At 45.4% G+C, this 20,283-nt stretch overlaps 1 protein-coding gene across 2 annotated transcripts in view; it reads left to right on the top strand.

Annotated features, from left to right (window-relative positions):
* Positions 1-8,961, top strand: part of LOC130368782 (TRPM8 channel-associated factor homolog) — a 78,287-nt gene extending 69,326 nt beyond the window's left edge. For both annotated transcript variants that reach the window (XM_056572993.1, XM_056572992.1), the window contains 2 exons: positions 6,726-7,060; positions 8,518-8,961. In XM_056572993.1, coding sequence (XP_056428968.1) covers positions 6,726-7,060; positions 8,518-8,763 — 581 coding nt within the window. In that variant the 3' untranslated portion in view covers positions 8,764-8,961. The remainder of the gene's footprint in view (positions 1-6,725; positions 7,061-8,517) is intronic.
* The last annotated feature ends 11,322 nt before the right edge of the window (positions 8,962-20,283 follow it).

The raw sequence follows: 20,283 nt of genomic DNA, 5'->3' as shown, positions 1-20,283 counted from the left end.
TAGAAAATTATTTTTAAAATTACAATAATGATTTAACCCCTTAAGGACAACAAGTTTTTATTTTTGCAGTTTTCTTCTTCCTCCCCTTCTAAAAATCATAACACTTTCAATTTTCCACCTACAGACCCATATGAGGGCTTGTTTTTTGCCCCGCCAATTTTACTTTGTAATAACATCGCTTGTTTTACCACAAAATCTAAGGTAAAACAAAAAAAAATATTTGTGGGGCAGAATTGAAAAAAAAAAAAACATTCTGCAAACTTTGGGGACTTCTGTTTCTAAGCAGTGCACTTTTCGGTAAAAATGGCACATTATCTTTATTCTGTAGGTCCATAAGATTGAAATTATACCAATTTGTATAGGTTGTCCTGTGGCCCAGTCTCCGAAGAAAGGGGTCATGTTCTGCTTTAGTAAGTCACAGTACATGTTGGAATTATTGGTTCCCTCAATAAACTGTAGCTCCCCAGTGCCAGCAATCATGCAATTTCAAACCTTGACACTCCCAACACCATGCTTAACTGTAGGCAAAACACACTTGTCTTTGTACTCCTCACCTGGTTGCCTCCACACATGCTTGGCACCAGCTGAACCAAATAAGTGTTTTCTTGGTCTCTTAGGACCATAGGACATGGTTCCAGTAAACCATGTCCTTAGTCTGCTTGTCTTCAGCAAACTGTTTGCGGCTTTCTTGTGCACCATCTTTAGAACAGGCTTCCTTCTGGGAAGACAGCCATGCAGACCAAATTGATGCAATGTGTGGCAAATGGTCTGAGCACTTACAGGCTAATCCCCCACCCCTTCAACCCCTGGAGCTTTCATATGTCTTGAAAACAACTTCTGGATATGACGCTAAGCATATGTACTCAACTTCTTTGGTCAATCATGGTGAGGCCTGTTCTGAGTGGAATCTCCAGTATGGTCTTGCCCACCATGCTGCAGCTCAGTTTTAGGGTCTTCCCAATCTTAGTCTAGGCCATCTTTACATAGAACAATAATTCTATTTTTCAGATCCTCAGAGAGTTCTTTGTCATAAGGTGCTATGTTGGACTTCTGGTGACCACTATTAAAAAGTGTGAGGGTGATAACACCAAATTTTACCCCTTAAGGACTGAGCCCTTTTTCACCTTAAGGACTCAGCCATTTTTTGCAAATCTGACCACTGTCACTTTAAACATTCATAACTCTGGAATGCTTTTAGTTATCATTCTGATTCCGAGATTGTTTTTTCGTGACATATTCTACTTTAACATAGTGGTAAAATTTTGTGGTAACTTGCATCCTTTCTTGGTGAAAAATCACCAAATTTTATGAAAATTTTGAAAATTTAGCATTTTTCTAACTTTGAAGCTCTCTGCTTGTAAGGAAAATGGATATTCCAAATAATTTTTTTTTATTCACATATACAATATGTCTACTTTATGTTTGCATCATAAAATTGATGAGTTTTTACTTTTGGAAGACACCAGAGGGCTTCAAAGTTCCGCAGCAATTTTCCAATTTTTCACAAAATTTTGAAACTCTTTTTTTTTTAGTGACCAGTTCAGGTTTGAAGTGGATTTGAAGGGTCTTCATATTAGAAATACCCCACAAATGACCCCATTATAAAAACTGCACCCCCCAAAGTATTCAAAATGACATTCAGTAAGCGTTTTAACCCTTTAGGGGTTTCACAGGAATAGAAGCAAAGTGAAGGAGAAAATTCACAATCTTCATTTTTTACACTCGCATGTTCTTGTAGACCCAATTTTTGCATTTTTGCAAGGGGTAAAAAGGAGAACATTTTTACTTGTATTTGAAACCCAATTTTTCTCGAGTAAGCACATACCTCATATGTCTATGTTAATTGTTCGGCGGTCGCAGTAGAGGGCTCAGAAGGGAAGGAGCGTCAAATGGTTTTTGTGGGGCATGTCACCTTTAGGAAGCCCCTATGGTGCCAGAACAGCAAAAAACCCACATGGCATACCATTTTGGAAACTAGACCCCTCGGGGAACGTAACAAGGGGTAAAGTGAACCTTAATACCCCACAGGTGATTCACGACTTTTGCATATGTAAAAAATTTTTTTACCTAAAATGCTTGGTTTCCCAAAAGTTTTACATTTTTAAAAAGGGTAATAGCAGAAAATACCCCTCAAAATTTGAAGCCCAATTTCTCCCGATTCAGAAAACACCCCATATGGGGGTGAAAAGTGCTCTGCTGGCACACTACAGGTCTCAGAGGAGAAGGAGTCACATTTGGCTTTTTTGAAGGAAATTTGGCTCTGGGGGCATGCCGCATTTAGGAAGACCCTATGGTGCCAGGACAGCAAAAAAAAACACATGGCATACCATTTTGGAAATTAGACCCCTCGGGGAACGTAACAAGGGGTAAAGTGAACCTTAATACCCTACAGGTGTTTCACGACTTTTGCATATGTAAAAAAAAATAAAAAAATGTACCTAAAATGCTTGGTTTCCCAAAAAATTACATTTTTACAAAGGGATAAAGCAGAAAATACCCCCCAAAATTTGAAGCCCAATTTCTCCCGATTCAGAAAACACCCCATATGGGGGTGAAAAGTGCTCTGCTGGCGCACTACAGGTCTCAGAAGAGAAGGAGTCACATTTGGCTTTTTGAAAGCAAATTTTGCTCTGGGGGCATGCCGCATTTAGGAAGCCCCTATGGTGCCAGGACAGTAAAAAAAAACCCCACATGGCCTACCATTTTTGAAACTAGAGCCCTCGGGGAATGTAACAAGGGGTTAAGTGAACCTTAATACCCCACAGGCGTTTCACGACTATTGCATATGTAAAAAAAATATTTTTTTTACCTAAAATGCTTCTTTTCCCAAAAATTTTACATTTTTAAAAAGGGTAAAAGCAGAAAATACCCCCCAAAATTTGTAACACAATTTCTCCCGAGTACGGCGATACCCCATATGTGACCCTAAACTGTTGCCTTGAAATACGACAGTGCTCCAAAGTGAGAGCGCCATGCGCATTTGAGGCCTAAATTAGGGATTGCATAGGGGTGGACATAGGGGAATTCTACGCCAGTGATTCCCAAACAGGGTGCATCCAGCTGTTGTAAAACTCCCAGCATGCCTGGGCAGTCAGTGGCTATCTGGCAATACTGGGAGTAGTTGTTTTGCAACAGCTGGAGGCTCCGTTTTGGAAACCGTGGCGTACCAGACGTTTTTCATTTTTATTGGGGAGGGGAGGGGGGCTGTGTAGGGGTATGTGTATATGTAGTGTTTTTTACTTTTTCTTTTATTGTGTGTTAGTGTAGTGTAGTGTTTTTAGGGTACAGTTGCACGGGCGGGGGTTCACAGTAGTTTCTCACTGGCAGTTTGAGCTGTTGCAGAAAATTTGCTGCAGCTCAAACTTGCAGCACGATACTTACTGTAAACCTCCGCCCATGTGAGTGTACCCTGTACATTCACATTGGGGGGGGGGCATCTAGCTGTTGCAAAACTACAACTCCCAGCATGCGCTGACAGACTATACAAGCTGAGAGTTTTAGTTTTGCAACAGCTGTAGGCACACTGGTTATGTATCACTGAGTTTGTGACCTTACTCAGTGTTTCAAAACCAGTGTGCCTCCAGCTGTTGCAAAACTACAACTCCCAGCATGTACGGTGCATGGTGTAAGGTGACTGCTGGGAGTTGTAGTTTGCAACAGCTGGAGGCACACCGGTCGTGAAACACTGAGTTAGGTAAAAAAAAGCTGAGTTTCACAACCAGTGTGCCTTCAGCTGTTGCAAAACTACAACTCTCAGCATTCACCGACAGCCAATGGGTATACTGAGAGTTGTAGTTATGCAACCAGCAGATGCACCACTACAACTCCCAGCATGCACTTTAGCTGTTTGTGCAAGCTGGGAGTTGTAGTTATACAACAGCTGAAGGTACACTTTTCCATCGAAAAAATGTGCCTCCAGCTGTTGCAAAACCATAAGTCCCAGCATGCCCATAAGGGAGTGCTGGGAGTTGTGGTGGTCTGCCTCCTGCTGTTTCATAACTACAGCTCCCAGCATGCCATTTTTGCATGCTGGGAGCTGTTGCTAAGCAACAGCAGGAGGCTGTCACTCACCTCCTGCTGCTGCTCCGTCGCAGGACAGTCCCTCGCCGCCGCCGTCGCTCCTGGGGCCCCGATCCCAACATTGACGCCGGGGATCGGGGTCCCCAGCACCCGGGGTCGTCTTCCCGTACCCGCTCACGTCCTCCGGAAGAGGGGAGGGGCGGAGCGGGTGCGGGAGTGACACCCGCAGCAGGCGCCCTGATTGGTCGGCCGGTAATCCGGCCGACGAATCAGCACGATCGTGAGGTGGCACCAGTGCCACCTCACCCCTGCAGGCTCAGGCTGTTCGGGGCCGTCAGAGACGGCCCCGATCAGCCAGTAACTCCGGGTCACCGGGTCACTGGAGACCCGATTGACCCGGAATCGCCGCAGATCGCTGGACTGAATTGTCCAGCGATCTGCGGCCATCGCCGACATGGGGGGGCATAATGACCCCCCTGGGCGATATGCCGGGATGCCTGCTGAATGATTTCAGCAGGCATCCGGCTCCAGTCCCCAACGGAGCGGTGGGGACCGGAATTCCCACGGGCGTATGGATACGCCCTGCGTCCTTAAGGACTCGGAATGCAGGGCGTATCCATACGCCCTGCATCCTTAAGAGGTTAAGACACCTGCTTCACAACTGAGACCTTGGAACACTATCGAGTCACATGATACCGGAGAGGAAAAATGGCTAATTTTGACATTGATACTTAGGGTTGTACTTACTTTTGTTGCCAAGGTTTAGACATTAATAGCTGTGCGTTTTTGTTATTTTTAGGGGACAGCAACATTAAACGCTCTTATACAGGCAGTACACTTACTACTTTGCATTGTAGCAGAGTGTCATTTGTTCAGTGTTGTCACATGAAAAGATATAATAAAATATGTACAGAAATGTAAGGGGTGTATATGTAGAAGGCATGGTTCAGTATTCAATAGGTTAAGCAGCCATTTTTTCTATCCATTTAAATTTACAATTACAACACAGTTACCAACCAATGTGTGTATGTATATCAGAAGAACATTTCCAATATTAGTGTATTATAAAAGGAGATTTGGAGTCACTGATCATTCATGAATTAGTAAAGATAAGATTTCTCAAGATAAATTTTGGGTCCGATTCAGTGAATTTTATCAGATTCATTTCAGATTTAACCCCTTAAGGACACATGACGTACTGGAACGTCATGTGTCCACTCCCGATCTATAACGCGGGGCCACGGCGTGGCCCCGCGTCATAGCGGGTCGGGCCCGGCCGGGACCCGTGGCGGGACCCGTGGCTAATAGCGCGCGGCATTGATCGCTGTGCCGCGCGCTATTAACCCTTTAGACGCGGCGTTCAAAGTTGAACGCCGCGTCTAAAGTGAAACCGAAAGTATGCCGGCTAGCTCAGTGGGCTGTTCGGGATAGCCGCGGCGAAATCGCGGCATCCCGAACAGCTTACAGGACAGCGGGAGGGCCTCCTCACTGTCCGATCGCCGAATGACTGCTCAGTGCCTGAGATCCAGGCATGAGCATTCATGCGGCAGAATCATCGATCACTGGTTTCCTATGAGAAACCAGTGATCAATGATAAAGATCAGTGTGTGCAGTGTTATAGGTCCCTATGGGAGCTATAACACTGCAAAAAAAAAGTGGAAAAAAAGTGAATAAACATAATTTAACCCCTCCCCTATTAAAAGTTTGAATCACCCCCCTTTTCCCATAAAAAAACCAGTGTAAATAAAAATAAACATATATGGTATCGCCACGTGCGGAAATGTCCGAATTATAAAAATATATCATTAATTAAACCACACAGTCAATGGCGTGCGCGCAAAAAAATTCCAAAGTCCAAAATAGTGCATTTTTGGTCACTTTTTATATCATGAATCAATAAGTCCTATCAAAGCAAAAATGGTACCGTTAAAAACTTCAGAACATGGCGCAAAAAATGAGTCCTCATACCGCCCCATACACGGAAAAATAAAAAAGTTATAGGGGTCAGAAGATGACAATTTTAAACGTATAAATTTGCTGCATGAAGTTATGATTATGACAAAATCAAATGACAAAATCAAACCTATATAAGTAGGGTATCATTTTAATCGTATGGACCTACAGAATAAATATCAGGTGTCATTTTTACCGAAAAATGTACTACGTACAAACGGAAGCCCCCAAAAGTCACAAAATGGTGTTTATTTTTTCAATTTTGTCTCTCAATGATTTTTTTTTCTGTTTCACCGTAGATTTTTGGGCACAATGACTGACGTCATTACAAAGTAGAATTGGTGGCGCAAAAAATAAGCCATAATATGGATTTTTAGGTGCAAAATTGAAAGAGTTATGATTTTTTAAAGGCAAGGAGCAAAAAACGAAAATGCAAAAACGGAAAAACCCCTGGTCCTTAAGGGGTTAAATACTGATTCAGTAATGATCGGATTGCCCTGCATTTTCCCATGCAAAGTATGTAAGAGAGCAGGCTGACCCTATACAGTACACTAAACAGCCAGGCTCATCTCTATTAATTAGTTTAGTTAGGACATTTTCCTGACAGTTAAGAACTTTCAACATAGACTCTTTGGACTTTACAAGTCTTTCAGGGTTAGTTCTTACTGAAAAAAACAAGTGGCAGGGATCCTTATGTCAATCTAACATTATATCTTTGAGAATGTTTAGTTTGTTTTTTTCTATTGTTATAGGTTGGATGCATGCTGGATACCCAATAATGGGTCAAACAGATTCAGCATATTCCTCAGTAAGTGTTACACGAATGAAGAAAGGTATGTGGGGGCATATACATGAACTTGGTCACAACCAGCAGAGAGGAGCCTGGGAATTCCCTCCTCACACCACAGAAGCCACCTGTAACCTGTGGTCAGTATATGTGCATGAAACAGTGCTAGGAATCCCAAGGGATAAAGCTCATCCCGCTCTAAATCCAGATGTCAGAGAAAACAGAATGAATACATATCTGAATAATGGAGCCAAGCTTAATGAGTGGAGCATGTGGACAGCTCTGGAGACTTATCTTCAGGTACAATAGACTAAATACATAATGTTCAGGCAACCCCTGTAAAATGTCCTCTTAGGGATGCATAACTATTAGAGTGCCACACTGTTGTATACATATATATTGTTTTTTTTATATATTATGCCAATATAGCCTACATTGCTGTACAGAGATTATACCATGCATGTAGGATTTTGAATGGTCACAACATAGCATACAAAAGTCCTATGGGATTGTAAGTACGATTGAGTACGAGTGATCATAGCAAAAACATTACAGACTCAACTTGTAGATCACTAGTTGAGTCTGTAAAAAACACAACACAGTGAGCTTGCGCACATTTGCAGATGATCAGCAAAATGTAGTCAATCATTTCAAACACTGTTTTTTTTTTTTTTTTTTACCCATGGTCAGCCAAACAATTTAGCATGGTGACTTTCGGCAGACATAAGTGTTCGGTCAGCCATCACAAACATTGTCAGGAAACATTTCTTCCCATGATATCCTTATATTCATTTACTGAACATCTTAATTTCAAAACACACAAGACAAGGATGCACTTCTAGTTTTCAACAGTTAAGTGTAATTATTACTAATAGGGTGGGTTCACATACAGCGCATCCACAGCGTATTTGATGCTGCGGATGCGCTGCCAGCAGTCACAGAGCCATGGCAGAATGAGCTCCCTGTAGCTTTGTGTGTCCACTCGTAGCAGAGGATTTCCAGATGGCATACACAAGCTGACACACAGAGCTACCTGGTCACAGCAGGGAGCTCACTCTGCAGTCGCTGTGTGACTTCCAGCAGCACGTTCGCAGCGTCAAATATGCTACGGATGCGCTGTATGTGAACCTACCCATAGAAGGCATTTTGCTGAATATTTTATTTGGAGACTAAGGCAAAACTCCCTTCTGTATGCTAGGAACAGCTGGTAGAACCTCCCTGTAGAGGACAAAGTGGATCTAAGTACCCTAGTGACCTTTAGCCCTCTGATGCCTCTGTCTCTAAGCTCCTAGGAGAGGGAGACCTGTGGGCAATTGTGTTGTTCTGTCTCCTGCAGATTAAAATTTTAAATTGTCCTAATGAGACAAAATAAATGTTAAAACAACATATGTTAACTTAACTTAAATAAATAATAAAGATAAAAGACATAGTAGATTGAACAATCTGAAAATGAATAAAAACTGCAGCAATCCAATCTTAAAAAAATTGGGAAGAGTTTTTCTTGTTGGGAAGTGATAATGCTGAAAAAATTTGGAAGAAGTGATAAGTGCTTCCCTGAGCTTGGCCAGATCTTTCTCCCTCCTACCTTTTGGGAAACCTACCTCCTCAATAGGGTGGCCCCAACCAGGCTGTCGGTTCCTACACTATTAAAGTGCTGGGCATAACAAAGTCAAAGAAATGAACAAACTCTGTACAGAAGTCAAAGAAGTAGGTCAGTATTCTCAACAATTTACTGTATCCTGTCTTCATTGTTTCAGCTACAAGAGGGTTTTGGTTGGGATCCATTCAAGCGAGTTTTCTTAGATTATCAGACCATGTCCAACGTCAGTAATGACAAGACTGTTAAGATGAACCTGTGGGCAGAAAAATTCTCTCAAGCAGTCAACAAAAACCTGGTTCCATTCTTCAAGGCCTGGGGATGGCCTATTAATGATGCCACCAGCCAAAAACTTTCTACACTGAGTGAATGGGAAGAGGATCCAATGAAGAAATATGTTACATAAGTTAAATAAGACAAATATATAAAAAAAAACACTTATGATAATATGCTTTAGTTGGCTTAAAAGGAATGATATGCTAATAGATATTACAGAAATAAAATAAAAATGAAATAATACTAGAAACCTGCTAAATTATAATCTAAATTAAGAAAAATTATGATACTTTTGCTAAATTAACATTATGTGCATAAACATCTACAATGCATGCAGTGTTCAATAAATAATTCTATTTCAAGTTCTAATGTTTTTGTTAAGTATGTGATGCAAAAATGATGTAATGATGTGCAGAATACTGACTTACTTGCTGAACCTGGGGATAACAATAATTTAAGTGTGGGTTCACAAGTAGTATTTTGGTAAGTAGGTGGTCCTTATTCTTTAAATAATTTTAGTCAGTTTCTAGCCAAAACCAGGAGTTGGTCCAAAACACAGAAAACTGAGTAAATCTTTTCATTATAATATTACTTTGTCTTGATCCATTCCTGGTCTTAGTTAAAAAACAAATATTGACCGAAAGAGGCTCCAAAAGTAGAACAAAACATTGGCCAATATATTATGTCTTAATCCAGCCATGTAGTCAAGATATATTTATGGTAGTCTGCTTTAATCGCTGCAACTACTCCACCCACTATCCTCTGGTAGGTCAGTCTCCACTCCCTTTTTATGTCTACATCAACTGCCCTCCCCTCTACGCATTAAACCATATTTGTAGACATGAGCAAACTTTTTTAACAGCTTGCAGATTATAAATGGTTTTTTTTAACACTAAGATAAACCAGCATAAAGTATCCCTGGTTGTTGGCAGATGCCTGCTGGTGTTAAAATGAACACAGAGGTATCAGAGGACACAGTTGGTCTGGGTGTTTTTTTTTTTTTTTAAAAGCATTCCAAAAATTATCCATTTTTTCAGAGTAGCAACAGGTTTTGAGTCTGGCAAGTGAAGATGCAATGGATTTTTCCAAGCTGCAGGCCGTAGTGGACTATTGATAGTTGTGATAGCCATCAGACAGGACAGTAGCTAGTGGTGGACTGGCGGGAGTTGTAGTAGCCAGTTGACAGCAGGTAGTAGTGGTGATACTTGTGCAGGCATCCTCCATTGTATGCAATTGTTGCTAGGGATCGCCCTTAGCAACGGTTTTCAAGTGCAGGACCTCCGCCCCAGCAAAGGTGCACAACTGCACTTGGGGTTGAGTTTTCCTACTATAACCATGTTCATGCAAATATAAGCCGTTATGTTTTTGCTTAGGGCTTATACTAATGTACCCTTTTATCTTGCTGGGTAGCATTAGGGTTTCACCTGTGAGGCCTGCTATAAATTAACCAACCAGGGTGGGGCTTGTAGCTTGTCTACTCCCTCCCATTGTATGTGTGCTTAGATTCACACTGGAGGTGACTGAGGAGCAATCTGCAAGTCGGGCCTATGGCTGCCGTAATTTGGTTCCTGGTTTTATTTATCTGGCCAGGTAGGTTAGTTGATAGGCTCAAGTGTGTCCTTCATATAAGGATATACTGGCTAATGTCTCAATTTTACATCAGTTTTGAGGGTTAGCTAATGTCATCCCCGGAGCGCTCACAGCGTTCTCCTGTTCGCAGCGCCCCGGTCAGACCTGCTGACCGGGTGCGCTGCGGTAATGTCCCCAGCCGGGATGCGATTCGCAATGCAGGACGCGCCCGCTCGCGATGCGCATCCCGACCCGCTAACCAGACTCGTTTCCCGTCTGTGCTGTCCCAGTGCGCGCGGCCCCGCTCCCTAGGGCGCGCGCGCCGGGTCTTTGCGATTTAAAGGGCCGGTGCGCCACTGATTGGCGCATGGGTTTTAATCAGTACCTTCACCTGTGCACTTCCCTATTTATACCTCACTTCCCCTGCACTTCCTTGCCGGATCTTGTTGCCATTGTGCCAGTGAAAGCGTTTCCTTGTGTGTTCATAGCCTGTGTTCCAGACCTCCTGCCGTTGCCCCTGACTACAATCCTTGCTGCCTGCCCTGACCTTCTGCTACATCCGACCCTGCTCTTGTCTACTCCCTTGTACCGCGCTTATCTCAGCAGTCAGAGAGGTTGAGCCGTTGCTGGTGGATACGACCTGGTTGCTACCGCCGCTGCAAGACCATCCCGCTTTGCGGCGGGCTCTGGTGAAAACCAGTAGCAACTTAGAACCGGTCCACCGACACGGTCCACGCCAATCCCTCTCTGGCACAGAGGATCCACCTCCAGCCAGCCGAATCGTGACAGTAGATCCGGTCATGGATCCCGCTCAGGCCCTGCTGCCAGTTGTCACTGACCTCACCACGGTGGTCGCCCAGCAGTCGCAACAGATAGCGCAACAAGGCCACCAGCTGTCTCAACTGACCGTGATGCTACAGCAGCTTCTACCACAGCTTCAGCAACCATCTCCTCCGCCAGCTCCTGCACCTCCTCCGCAGCGAGTGGCTGCATCCAGCCTCCGTTTATCATTGCCGGACAAATTTGATGGGGACTCTAAATTTTGCCGTGGTTTTCTTTCACAATGTTCCCTGCATTTGGAGATGATGTCGGACCAATTTCCAACTGAAAGGTCAAAGATGGCTTTCGTGGTCAGCCTTCTGTCTGGGAAAGCCCTGTCATGGACCACACCGCTCTGGGACTGCAATGATCCTGTCTCTGCCTCTGTACACTCTTTCTTCACGGAGATTCGAAGTGTCTTTGAGGAACCAGCCGGAGCCTCTTCTGCCGAGACTACCCTGCTGAACCTGGTCCAGGGTAATTCTTCTGTAGACGAGTACGCCATCCAATTCAGTACTCTCGCCTCCGAATTGTCCTGGAATAACGAGGCCCTCTGCGCGACCTTCAAAAAAGGCCTATCCAGTAACATCAAAGATGTGCTGGCCGCACGAGAAATCCCTGCTAACCTGCATGAACTTATTCATCTTGCCACCCGCATTGACATGCGTTTTTCCAAATGGCGTCAGGAGCTCCACCAGGATATGGACTTTGTTCGCACGAGGCGGTTTCTCTCCCTGGCTCCTCTCTCCTCTGGTCCACTGCAATCCGTTCCTGTGCCTTCCGCCGTGGAGGCTATGCAAGTTGACCGGTCTCGCTTGACACCTCAAGAGAGGACACACCGCCGCATGGAGAACCTTTGCCTGTACTGTGCCAGTACCGAACACTTCTTGAAGGATTGTCCTATCCGACCTCCACGTCAGGAAAGACGCACTCCGACTCCGCACAAATGCGAGACAGCTCTAGGTGTGAACTCTGCTTCCCCACGTCTTACTGTGCCTGTGCGGATTTCTTCTTCTACCTTCTCCTTCTCAGCTGTGGCCTTCTTGGATTCCGGATCTGCAGGAAATTTCTTTTTGGCCTCTTTCGTCAACAGGTTCAACATCCCGGTGACCAGTCTCGCCAGACCCCTCTACATTGCCTCTGTTAATAATGAAAGATTGGACTGTACTGTGCGTTACCGCACGGAACCCCTCTTAATGTGCATTGGACCCCATCATGAAAAGATTGAATTTCTGATCCTCTCTAACTGCACTTCGGAAATTCTTCTTGGACTACCGTGGCTTCAACGCTATTCCCCAACCCTCGATTGGACCACTGGGGAGATCAAGAACTGGGGTACTACTTGCCACAAGAACTGTCTTATGCCTGCTCCCAGTACTGTCAGTCAAAACCCTATGGCTACTCCGATACCAGGTCTCCCCAAGGCCTATCTGGACTATGCTGATATTTTTTGCAAAAAACAAGCAGAAACTTTGCCTCCTCACAGGCCTTTTGACTGTCCTATTGACCTCCTCCCTGGTACTACTCCACCCCGGGGCAGAATCTATCCTCTGTCCACTCCGGAAACACAAGCCATGTCGGAGTACATCCAAGAGAATTTAGAAAGGGGGTTTATCCGCAAGTCTTCCTCCCCTGCCGGAGCTGGATTTTTCTTTGTTTCCAAAAAAGATGGCTCCTTACATCCTTGCATTGATTACCGCGGACTTAATAAAATCACTGTAAAAAACCGCTATCCCCTACCTCTTATCCCGTAACTCTTTGACCGCCTACGTGGCGCCAACATCTTTACCAAGTTGGACTTAAGAGTTGCATATAATCTCATCCGCATCAGGGAAGGGGACGAGTGGAAGTCCGCGTTAAACACCAGAGATGGACACTTTGAATATCTGGTTATGCCCTTTGGACTTTGCAACGCCCCTGCTGTCTTCAAAGACTTTGTAAATGAAATTTTTTCGTGATCTTCTATATACCTGTGTTGTGGTCTACCTGGACGATATTTTGATTTTTTCTTCTAACCTAGAAGAACACCGCCGGCATGTCTGCATGGTTCTTCAGAGACTTTGGGACAATCAATTATATGCCAAAATGGAAAAATGTCTCTTTGAATGTCAATCTCTTCCCTTCCTTGGATACTTAGTCTCTGGCCAGGGACTCCAAATGGACCCGGACAAACTATCAGCCGTATTGGATTGGCCACGCCCCTCCGGACTCCGTGCTATCCAACGTTTCTTGGGGTTTGCCAATTATTACAGACAATTTATTCCGCATTTTTCCACTATTGTGGCCCCAATCGTGGCCCTAACCAAGAAAAACGCCAACCCTAAGTCCTGGCCTCCGCAAGCGGAAGAGGCGTTCAATCATCTCAAAACTGCCTTTTCTTCTGCTCCCGTACTCTCCAGACCTGATCCATCTAGGCCCTTCTCGCTGGAGGTAGACGCCTCCTCGGTGGGAGCTGGAGCGGTACTCCTACAGAAAAATTCTTCCGGACATGCTGTTACTTGTGGTTTCTTTTCTCGGATCTTCTCTCCGGTGGAGAAAAACTACTCCATTGGTGATCGAGAATTACTGGCCATAAAATTGGCGCTTGAAGAATGGAGGCACCTGCTGGAGGAATCCAAATACCCAGTTATTATATACACTGATCACAAGAATCTCTCTTATCTTCAGTCTGCCCAACGGCTGAACCCTCGCCAGGCTAGGTGGTCGTTGTTCTTTGCCCATTTTAACTTTGAAATTCAATTTCGCCCCGCTGACAAGAACATTAGGGCTGACGCTCTCTCTCGTTCATCGGATGCCTCTGAAATGCAAGCTTCCCCGCAACACATTATTCCTCCGGACTGTCTGATCTCCACTTCTCCAGCTTCCATCAGACAAACTCCTCCAGGGAAGACCTTCGTCTCTCCACGCCAGCGCCTCAGGATTCTCAGGTGGGGACACTCCTCACACCTCGCCGGCCATGCTGGCATCAAAAAATCCATCCAGCTCATCTCTCGTTTTATTGGTGGCCTACCCTGGAAGCTGATGTTGCTGATTTTGTGCGGGCTTGTACAGTCTGTGCCCGGGAAAAGACCCCTCGCCAGAAGCCTGCTGGTCTCCTCCATCCTCTGCCTGTTCCTGAGCGACCATGGTCTCAGATTGGTATGGACTTTATTACTGACTTACCTTTATCCCATGGCAACACAGTTATTTGGGTGGTCGTTGATCGGTTCTCCAAGATGGCACATTTTATCCCTCTCCAGGTCTTCCTTCTGCGCCTCAGTTGGCGAAACTCTTTTTTATGCACATTTTTCGCCTTCACGGGCTTCCTACGCATATCGTCTCGGATAGAGGCGTTCAATTTGTGTCGAAATTCTGGAGGGCCCTCTGTAATCAACTTAAAATCAAGTTAAACTTCTCGTCTTCTTATCATCCCCAATCCAATGGGCAAGTGGAAAGAATTAATCAGGTTCTTGGTGACTATTTGCGACATTTTGTTTCCTCCCGCCAGGATGACTGGGCCGATCTTCTACCATGGGCCGAATTCTCGTACAATTTCAGAGTCTCTGAGTCTTCCGCTAAATCCCCATTTTTTGTGGTGTACGGCCAACACGTTCTTCCCCCCCTTCCCACTCCCATGCCTTCTGGTTTGCCCGCTGTTGATGAGGTGACTCGGGACTTCTCCCCCATCTGGAAAGAGACTCAAAATTCTCTCCTACAGGCCTCATCCCGGATGAAGAGACATGCCGATAAAAAAAGAAGAATTCCCCCTGTTTTTTCTCCCGGAGACAAAGTATGGCTCTCTGCCAAGTATGTCCGCTTCCGTGTCCCCAGTTATAAACTGGGACCACGTTATCTTGGTCCTTTTAAAATCAAATGCCAAATCAACCCTGTCTCCTACAAACTCCTTCTTCCTCCTTCTCTCCATATTCCCAATGCTTTTCATGTCTCTCTCCTTAAACCACTCATCCTTAACCGCTTCTCTCCCAAGGTTGTTGCTCCTACTCCTGTTTCCGTGTCCTCTGACATCTTCTCGGTGAAAGAAATTCTGGCATCCAAGACGGTCAGAGGTAAAAAAAAATTTCTTGTAGATTGGGAGAATTGCGGCCCAGAGGAGAGGTCATGGGAACCCGAGGACAACATCCTTGACAAGAACCTTATCCTCAAATTCTCAGGTTCTAAAAAGAGGGGGAGACCCAAGGGGGGGGGGGTACTGTTACGCCGAGCGCTCCGGGTCCCCGCTCCTCCCCGGAGCGCTCACAGCGTTCTCCTGTTCGCAGTGCCCCAGTCAGACCTGCTGACCGGGTGCGCTGCGATAATGTCCCCAGCCGGGATGCGATTCGCGATGCGGGACGCGCCCGCTCGCGATGCGCATCCCGACCCGCTTACCAGACTCGTTCCCCATCTGTGCTGTCCCGGCGCGCGCGGCCCCGCTCCCTAGGGCACGCGCGCGCTGGGTCTTTGCGATTTAAAGGGCCGGTGCGCCACTGATTGGCGCATGAGTTTTAATCAGTACCTTCACCTGTGCACTTCCCTATTTATACCTCACTTCCCCTGCACTTCCTTGCCGGATCTTGTTGCCATTGTGCCAGTGAAAGCGTTTCCTTGTGTGTTCATAGCCTGTGTTCCAGACCTCCTGCCGTTGCCCCTGACTACGATCCTTGCTGCCTGCCCTGACCTTCTGCTACGTCCGACCCTGCTCTTGTCTACTCCCTTGTACTGCGCTTATCTCAGCAGTCAGAGAGGTTGAGCCGTTGCCGGTGGATACGACCTGGTTGCTACCGCCGCTGCAAGACCATCCCGCTTTGCGGCGGGCTCTGGTGAAAACCAGTAGCAACTTAGAACCGGTCCACCGACACGGTCCACGCCAATCCCTCTCTGGCACAGAGGATCCACCTCCAGCCAGCCGAATCGTGACAATTGTTTACATTAACCACAGTTGTGAAACCACATTGTGATCCATAGGTGCAGGTCCTCCACTCCAACGTAGGTGCACAACTACACTTGGAGTTGAGCACCTTGTATCACCTTAGATCACATCAATGTAAGTGTTTGTAATACGATTTAATCAGTGGCATTTCGTACAGTTTGAATTCCTCACTGATCCATGCCTGATTCATTTTAACAAATGTGAGTTTTTCTATGTTACTGGTTGACAATCTTGTTTGCTTAGGGGTGATGCTACATGCCACACTCAACCCTAACACTCTCTCTGATGCTACACTGGAGGGAGGACAAGACAGAAAATCCATGATAAACTGGGCAAGTTTTTGCCAATGGTCTAACCTGATGACCAAGAAGTTCATGGGGTCTGGGCTCATTGCGAATATCAGCGAAAGAGCACAGCTTAGGTATGCATCAACCTGGTTGTTCAAGTTCTCTTGTCCATCCCTTTGGTGATTCATGTCAGGATGGAATACCAGATGTAAAAACTTAGTCAACATGTACTTCACCATGAAGATGCTGCTGCTCCAGCCTCTTGCAACAGTAGTGGTGGCAGTCCAAGTCACTCCTCTCAGCATAAACTGATGTCTGATCATGAGCTCCTGGCTTCCCCTCAGCATATCCACCATAATTGCTCACAATTTTACCACCACCACGTCTACCACTACCAGTCCTATTATTGCCATGCTAGGCCACTGCTTCATCCTCCCCCACCTCTGCAACACACTTCAAAGGCTGAATGTACTCACACAACATCTCCTCGTGGCTATCTTTCTGCTTGGCACTAATGAGGAGAAGCAAAGATAGAGAGGCCATGCAACTGTAGACAATAAGGAATCCATCAACACCTGGCTCAACGTTATATCTAGAGATGAGTGAACTTTTGAAAAATTGGATTCGGCCGATTCGGCAAATTTTTTGAAACAATTAGTTTCGATCCAAATTTATTTGTGGTGAATCTATATTAAAAATGGCTATTTCTGGCCTACAGAGAGCCTCAATAGGGGTGTAGAACACGTTGCTGTGTTCTAACACGCATATGAAGTGTGCTGGGGTAGTGAAATAATACTGTTATTCAGAATGACATGCAGATTACCGGCATTGTTTTTAGAATCACTGCCGCAGAGTGGCACAATGACAGAGCCTGGAGGTGGCATCAGTATGAGGAGACCATATAGTGGCTGAATGACACAGCGGGGAGGTGTTGGCAGCATGGGGAGATTATATAGTGGCTGAATGATACAGCATGGACGTGTTGGCAGCATGAGGAGACCATATAGTGGTTCAATGACACAGCGTGGAAGTGTTGGCAGCAGGAGGAGACCATATAGTGGCTGAATGACACAGCCTGGAGGTGTTGGCAGCATGAGGAGACCATTAAGTGGCTGAATGACACAGCGTGGAGGTATTGGCAGCATGAGGAGACCATATAGTGGCTGAATGACACAGCTTGGATGAGGCTGAAGCATGAGGAGACCATATAGTGGCTGAATGACACAGCATGGAGGTGTTGGCAGCATGAGGAGACAATATAGTGGCTGAATGACACAGCTTGGATGAGGCTGAAGCATGAGGAGACCATATAGTGGCTGAATGACACAGTGTGGAGGTGTTGGCAGCATGAGGAGACCATATAGTGGCTGAATGACACAGCTTGGATGAGGCTGAAGCATGAGGAGACCACATAGTAGCTGAATAACACAGCATGGAGGTGTTGGCAGCATGAGGAGACAATATAGTGGCTGAATGAGACAGTGTGGAGGTGTTGGCAGCAGGAGGAGACCATATAGTGGGTGAATGACACAGCGTGGAGGTGTTGGCAGTATGAGGAGACCATATAAAGGCTGAATGACACAGCATGGAGGTGTTGGCAGCATGAGGAGACAATATAGTGGCTGAATGACACAGCTTGGATGAGGCTGAAGCATGAGGAGACCATATAGTGGCTGAATGACACAGTGTGGAGGTGTTGGCAGCATGAGGAGACCATATAGTGGCTGAATGACACAGCTTGGATGAGGCTGAAGCATGAGGAGACCACATAGTAGCTGAATAACACAGCATGGAGGTGTTGGCAGCATGAGGAGACAATATAGTGGCTGAATGAGACAGTGTGGAGGTGTTGGCAGCAGGAGGAGACCATATAGTGGGTGAATGACACAGCGTGGAGGTGTTGGCAGTATGAGGAGACCATATAAAGGCTGAATGACACAGCATGGAGGTGTTGGCAGCATGAGGAGACCATATAGTGGCTGAATGACACAGCTTGGATGAGGCTGAAGCATGAGGAGACCATGTAGTGGCTGAATGACACAGCTTGGATGAGGCTGAAGCATGAGGAGACCATATAGTGGCTGAATGACACAGCATGGAGGTGTTGGCAGCATGAGGAGACCATATAGTGGCTGAATGACACAGCGTGGATGAGCCTGAAGCATGAGGAGACCATATAGTGGCTGAATGACACAGCGTGGAGGTGTTGGCAACATGAGGAGACCATTTAGTGGCTGAATGACACAGCGTGGAGGTGTTGGCAGCATGAGGAGACCATATAGTGGCTGAATGACACAGCATGGAGGGGTTGGCAGCATGAGGAGACCATATAGTGGCTGAATGACACAGTGTGGAGATGTTGGCACCATGAGGAGACCATATAGTGGCTGAATGGCACAGCCTGGAGTTGGCGGCAGATGAGGAGACAATAGGGCTTCACAATCAAGAATAAAATATGAATTTTGAAATTTCAATTGAAGATATATGGTATCTAGTGCTACCATAAACGTACATAGGTAATGTCCTAGGCCCAGCAGCATCACTAAACCTTGTGGTTGCTGAATGATACAGACAGGAACAGGCAGCAGCATGAGTATACAAGAGGGGTTCACAACTACCAACATTAAAAGTTGAATGTTGAAATCTCTATTGAAGATGCATGTTAGCTAGTGCTACCATCCAAAAATGTAAGGCCCAAACCCAGCAGCATCACTAAACCATATAGTTGCTGAATAACAGAGACAGGAGCAGTCAGCAGCAGGAGTACACAAGAGGCTTTCATAACCCCTTACATTAAAAGATCAATGTTGAAATCTCAATTAAGCATAAATGTACGCTAGTGCTAACATCCAAAAAGGTAAGGCCCAATCCCAGCAGCATCAGCGAGCCAAGTAGTTCCTGAAACACACAGTCAGGAGCAGGCATCAGCAGTACACAAGAGGCTTTCATAGCCCCTTACATTGAAATATCAATGTTGAAATCTCAATTAAGCATGTATGTAAGATAGTGCTAACATCCAAAAATGTAAGGCCCAAGCTCAGCAGCATCAGTGAGCCAAGTAGTTCCAGAAACACACAGTCAGGAGCAGGCATCAGCAGTACACAAGAGGGTTTCATAATCCCTTACATTGAAATATCAATGTTGAAATCTCAATTAAGCATGTATGTAAGCTAGTGCTAACATCCAAAAATGTAAGGCCCAAGCGCAGCAGCATCAGTAAGCCAAGTAGTTCCTGAAACACACAGTCAGGAGCAGGCATCAGCAGTACACAAGAGGGTTTCATAATCCCTTACATTGAGAGGATCAATGTTGAAATCTCAATTAAGCCTGTAGGTAAGCTAGTGCTAACATCGAAAAATGTAAGGCCCAAGCCCAGCAGCATCAGTGAGCCAAGTAGTTCCTGAAACACACAGTGAGAAGCAGGCATCAGCAGTACACAATAGGGTTTCATAATCCCTTACATTGAAAGATCAATGTTGAAATCTCAATTAAGCATGTATGTAAGCTAGTGCTAACATCCAAAAATGTAAGGCCCAAGCGCAGCAGCATCAGTAAGCCAAGTAGTTCCTGAAACACACAGTCAGGAGCAGGCATCAGCAGTACACAAGAGGATTTGATAACCCCTTACATTGAAATATCAATGTTGAAATCTCAATTAAGTTTGTATGTAAGCTAGTGCTAACATCCAAAAATGTAAGGATTAAGCCCAGCAGCAAACATAAGCCAAGTAGTTCCTGAAAGACACAGTCAGGGAGAACTACTGGATTTTTAAGCTAAAAACCCTTATCCCTCAGGGTCTTAATGAATATATTGAAAATCCAACATAAATTATCAGGATATATTCACTCACCTTGCCGATGTCACCATTATGTCCATCCGCTCTTCTTTAGACGCCAGAGTGAATGGCCGAACAAACATCTACAACCCACCTACCAGGGATTTTTGATCATACCCTGTATCCCCCAGTGGAAATGCACAATGAAGTAGGCGACTTTCTGATTGGCTAAACCGTCTATCAGGAATTCTAAACACATCCGCCCTCTACTGCAAATACAAGACGGAGTAGGCG

Source organism: Hyla sarda, chromosome 4, assembly GCF_029499605.1.
Source record: "Hyla sarda isolate aHylSar1 chromosome 4, aHylSar1.hap1, whole genome shotgun sequence".
Taxonomy (NCBI): domain Eukaryota; kingdom Metazoa; phylum Chordata; class Amphibia; order Anura; family Hylidae; genus Hyla; species Hyla sarda.
Note: the sequence above shows the minus strand (reverse complement) of the source record. Positions and strands in the feature narration are given on the sequence as shown.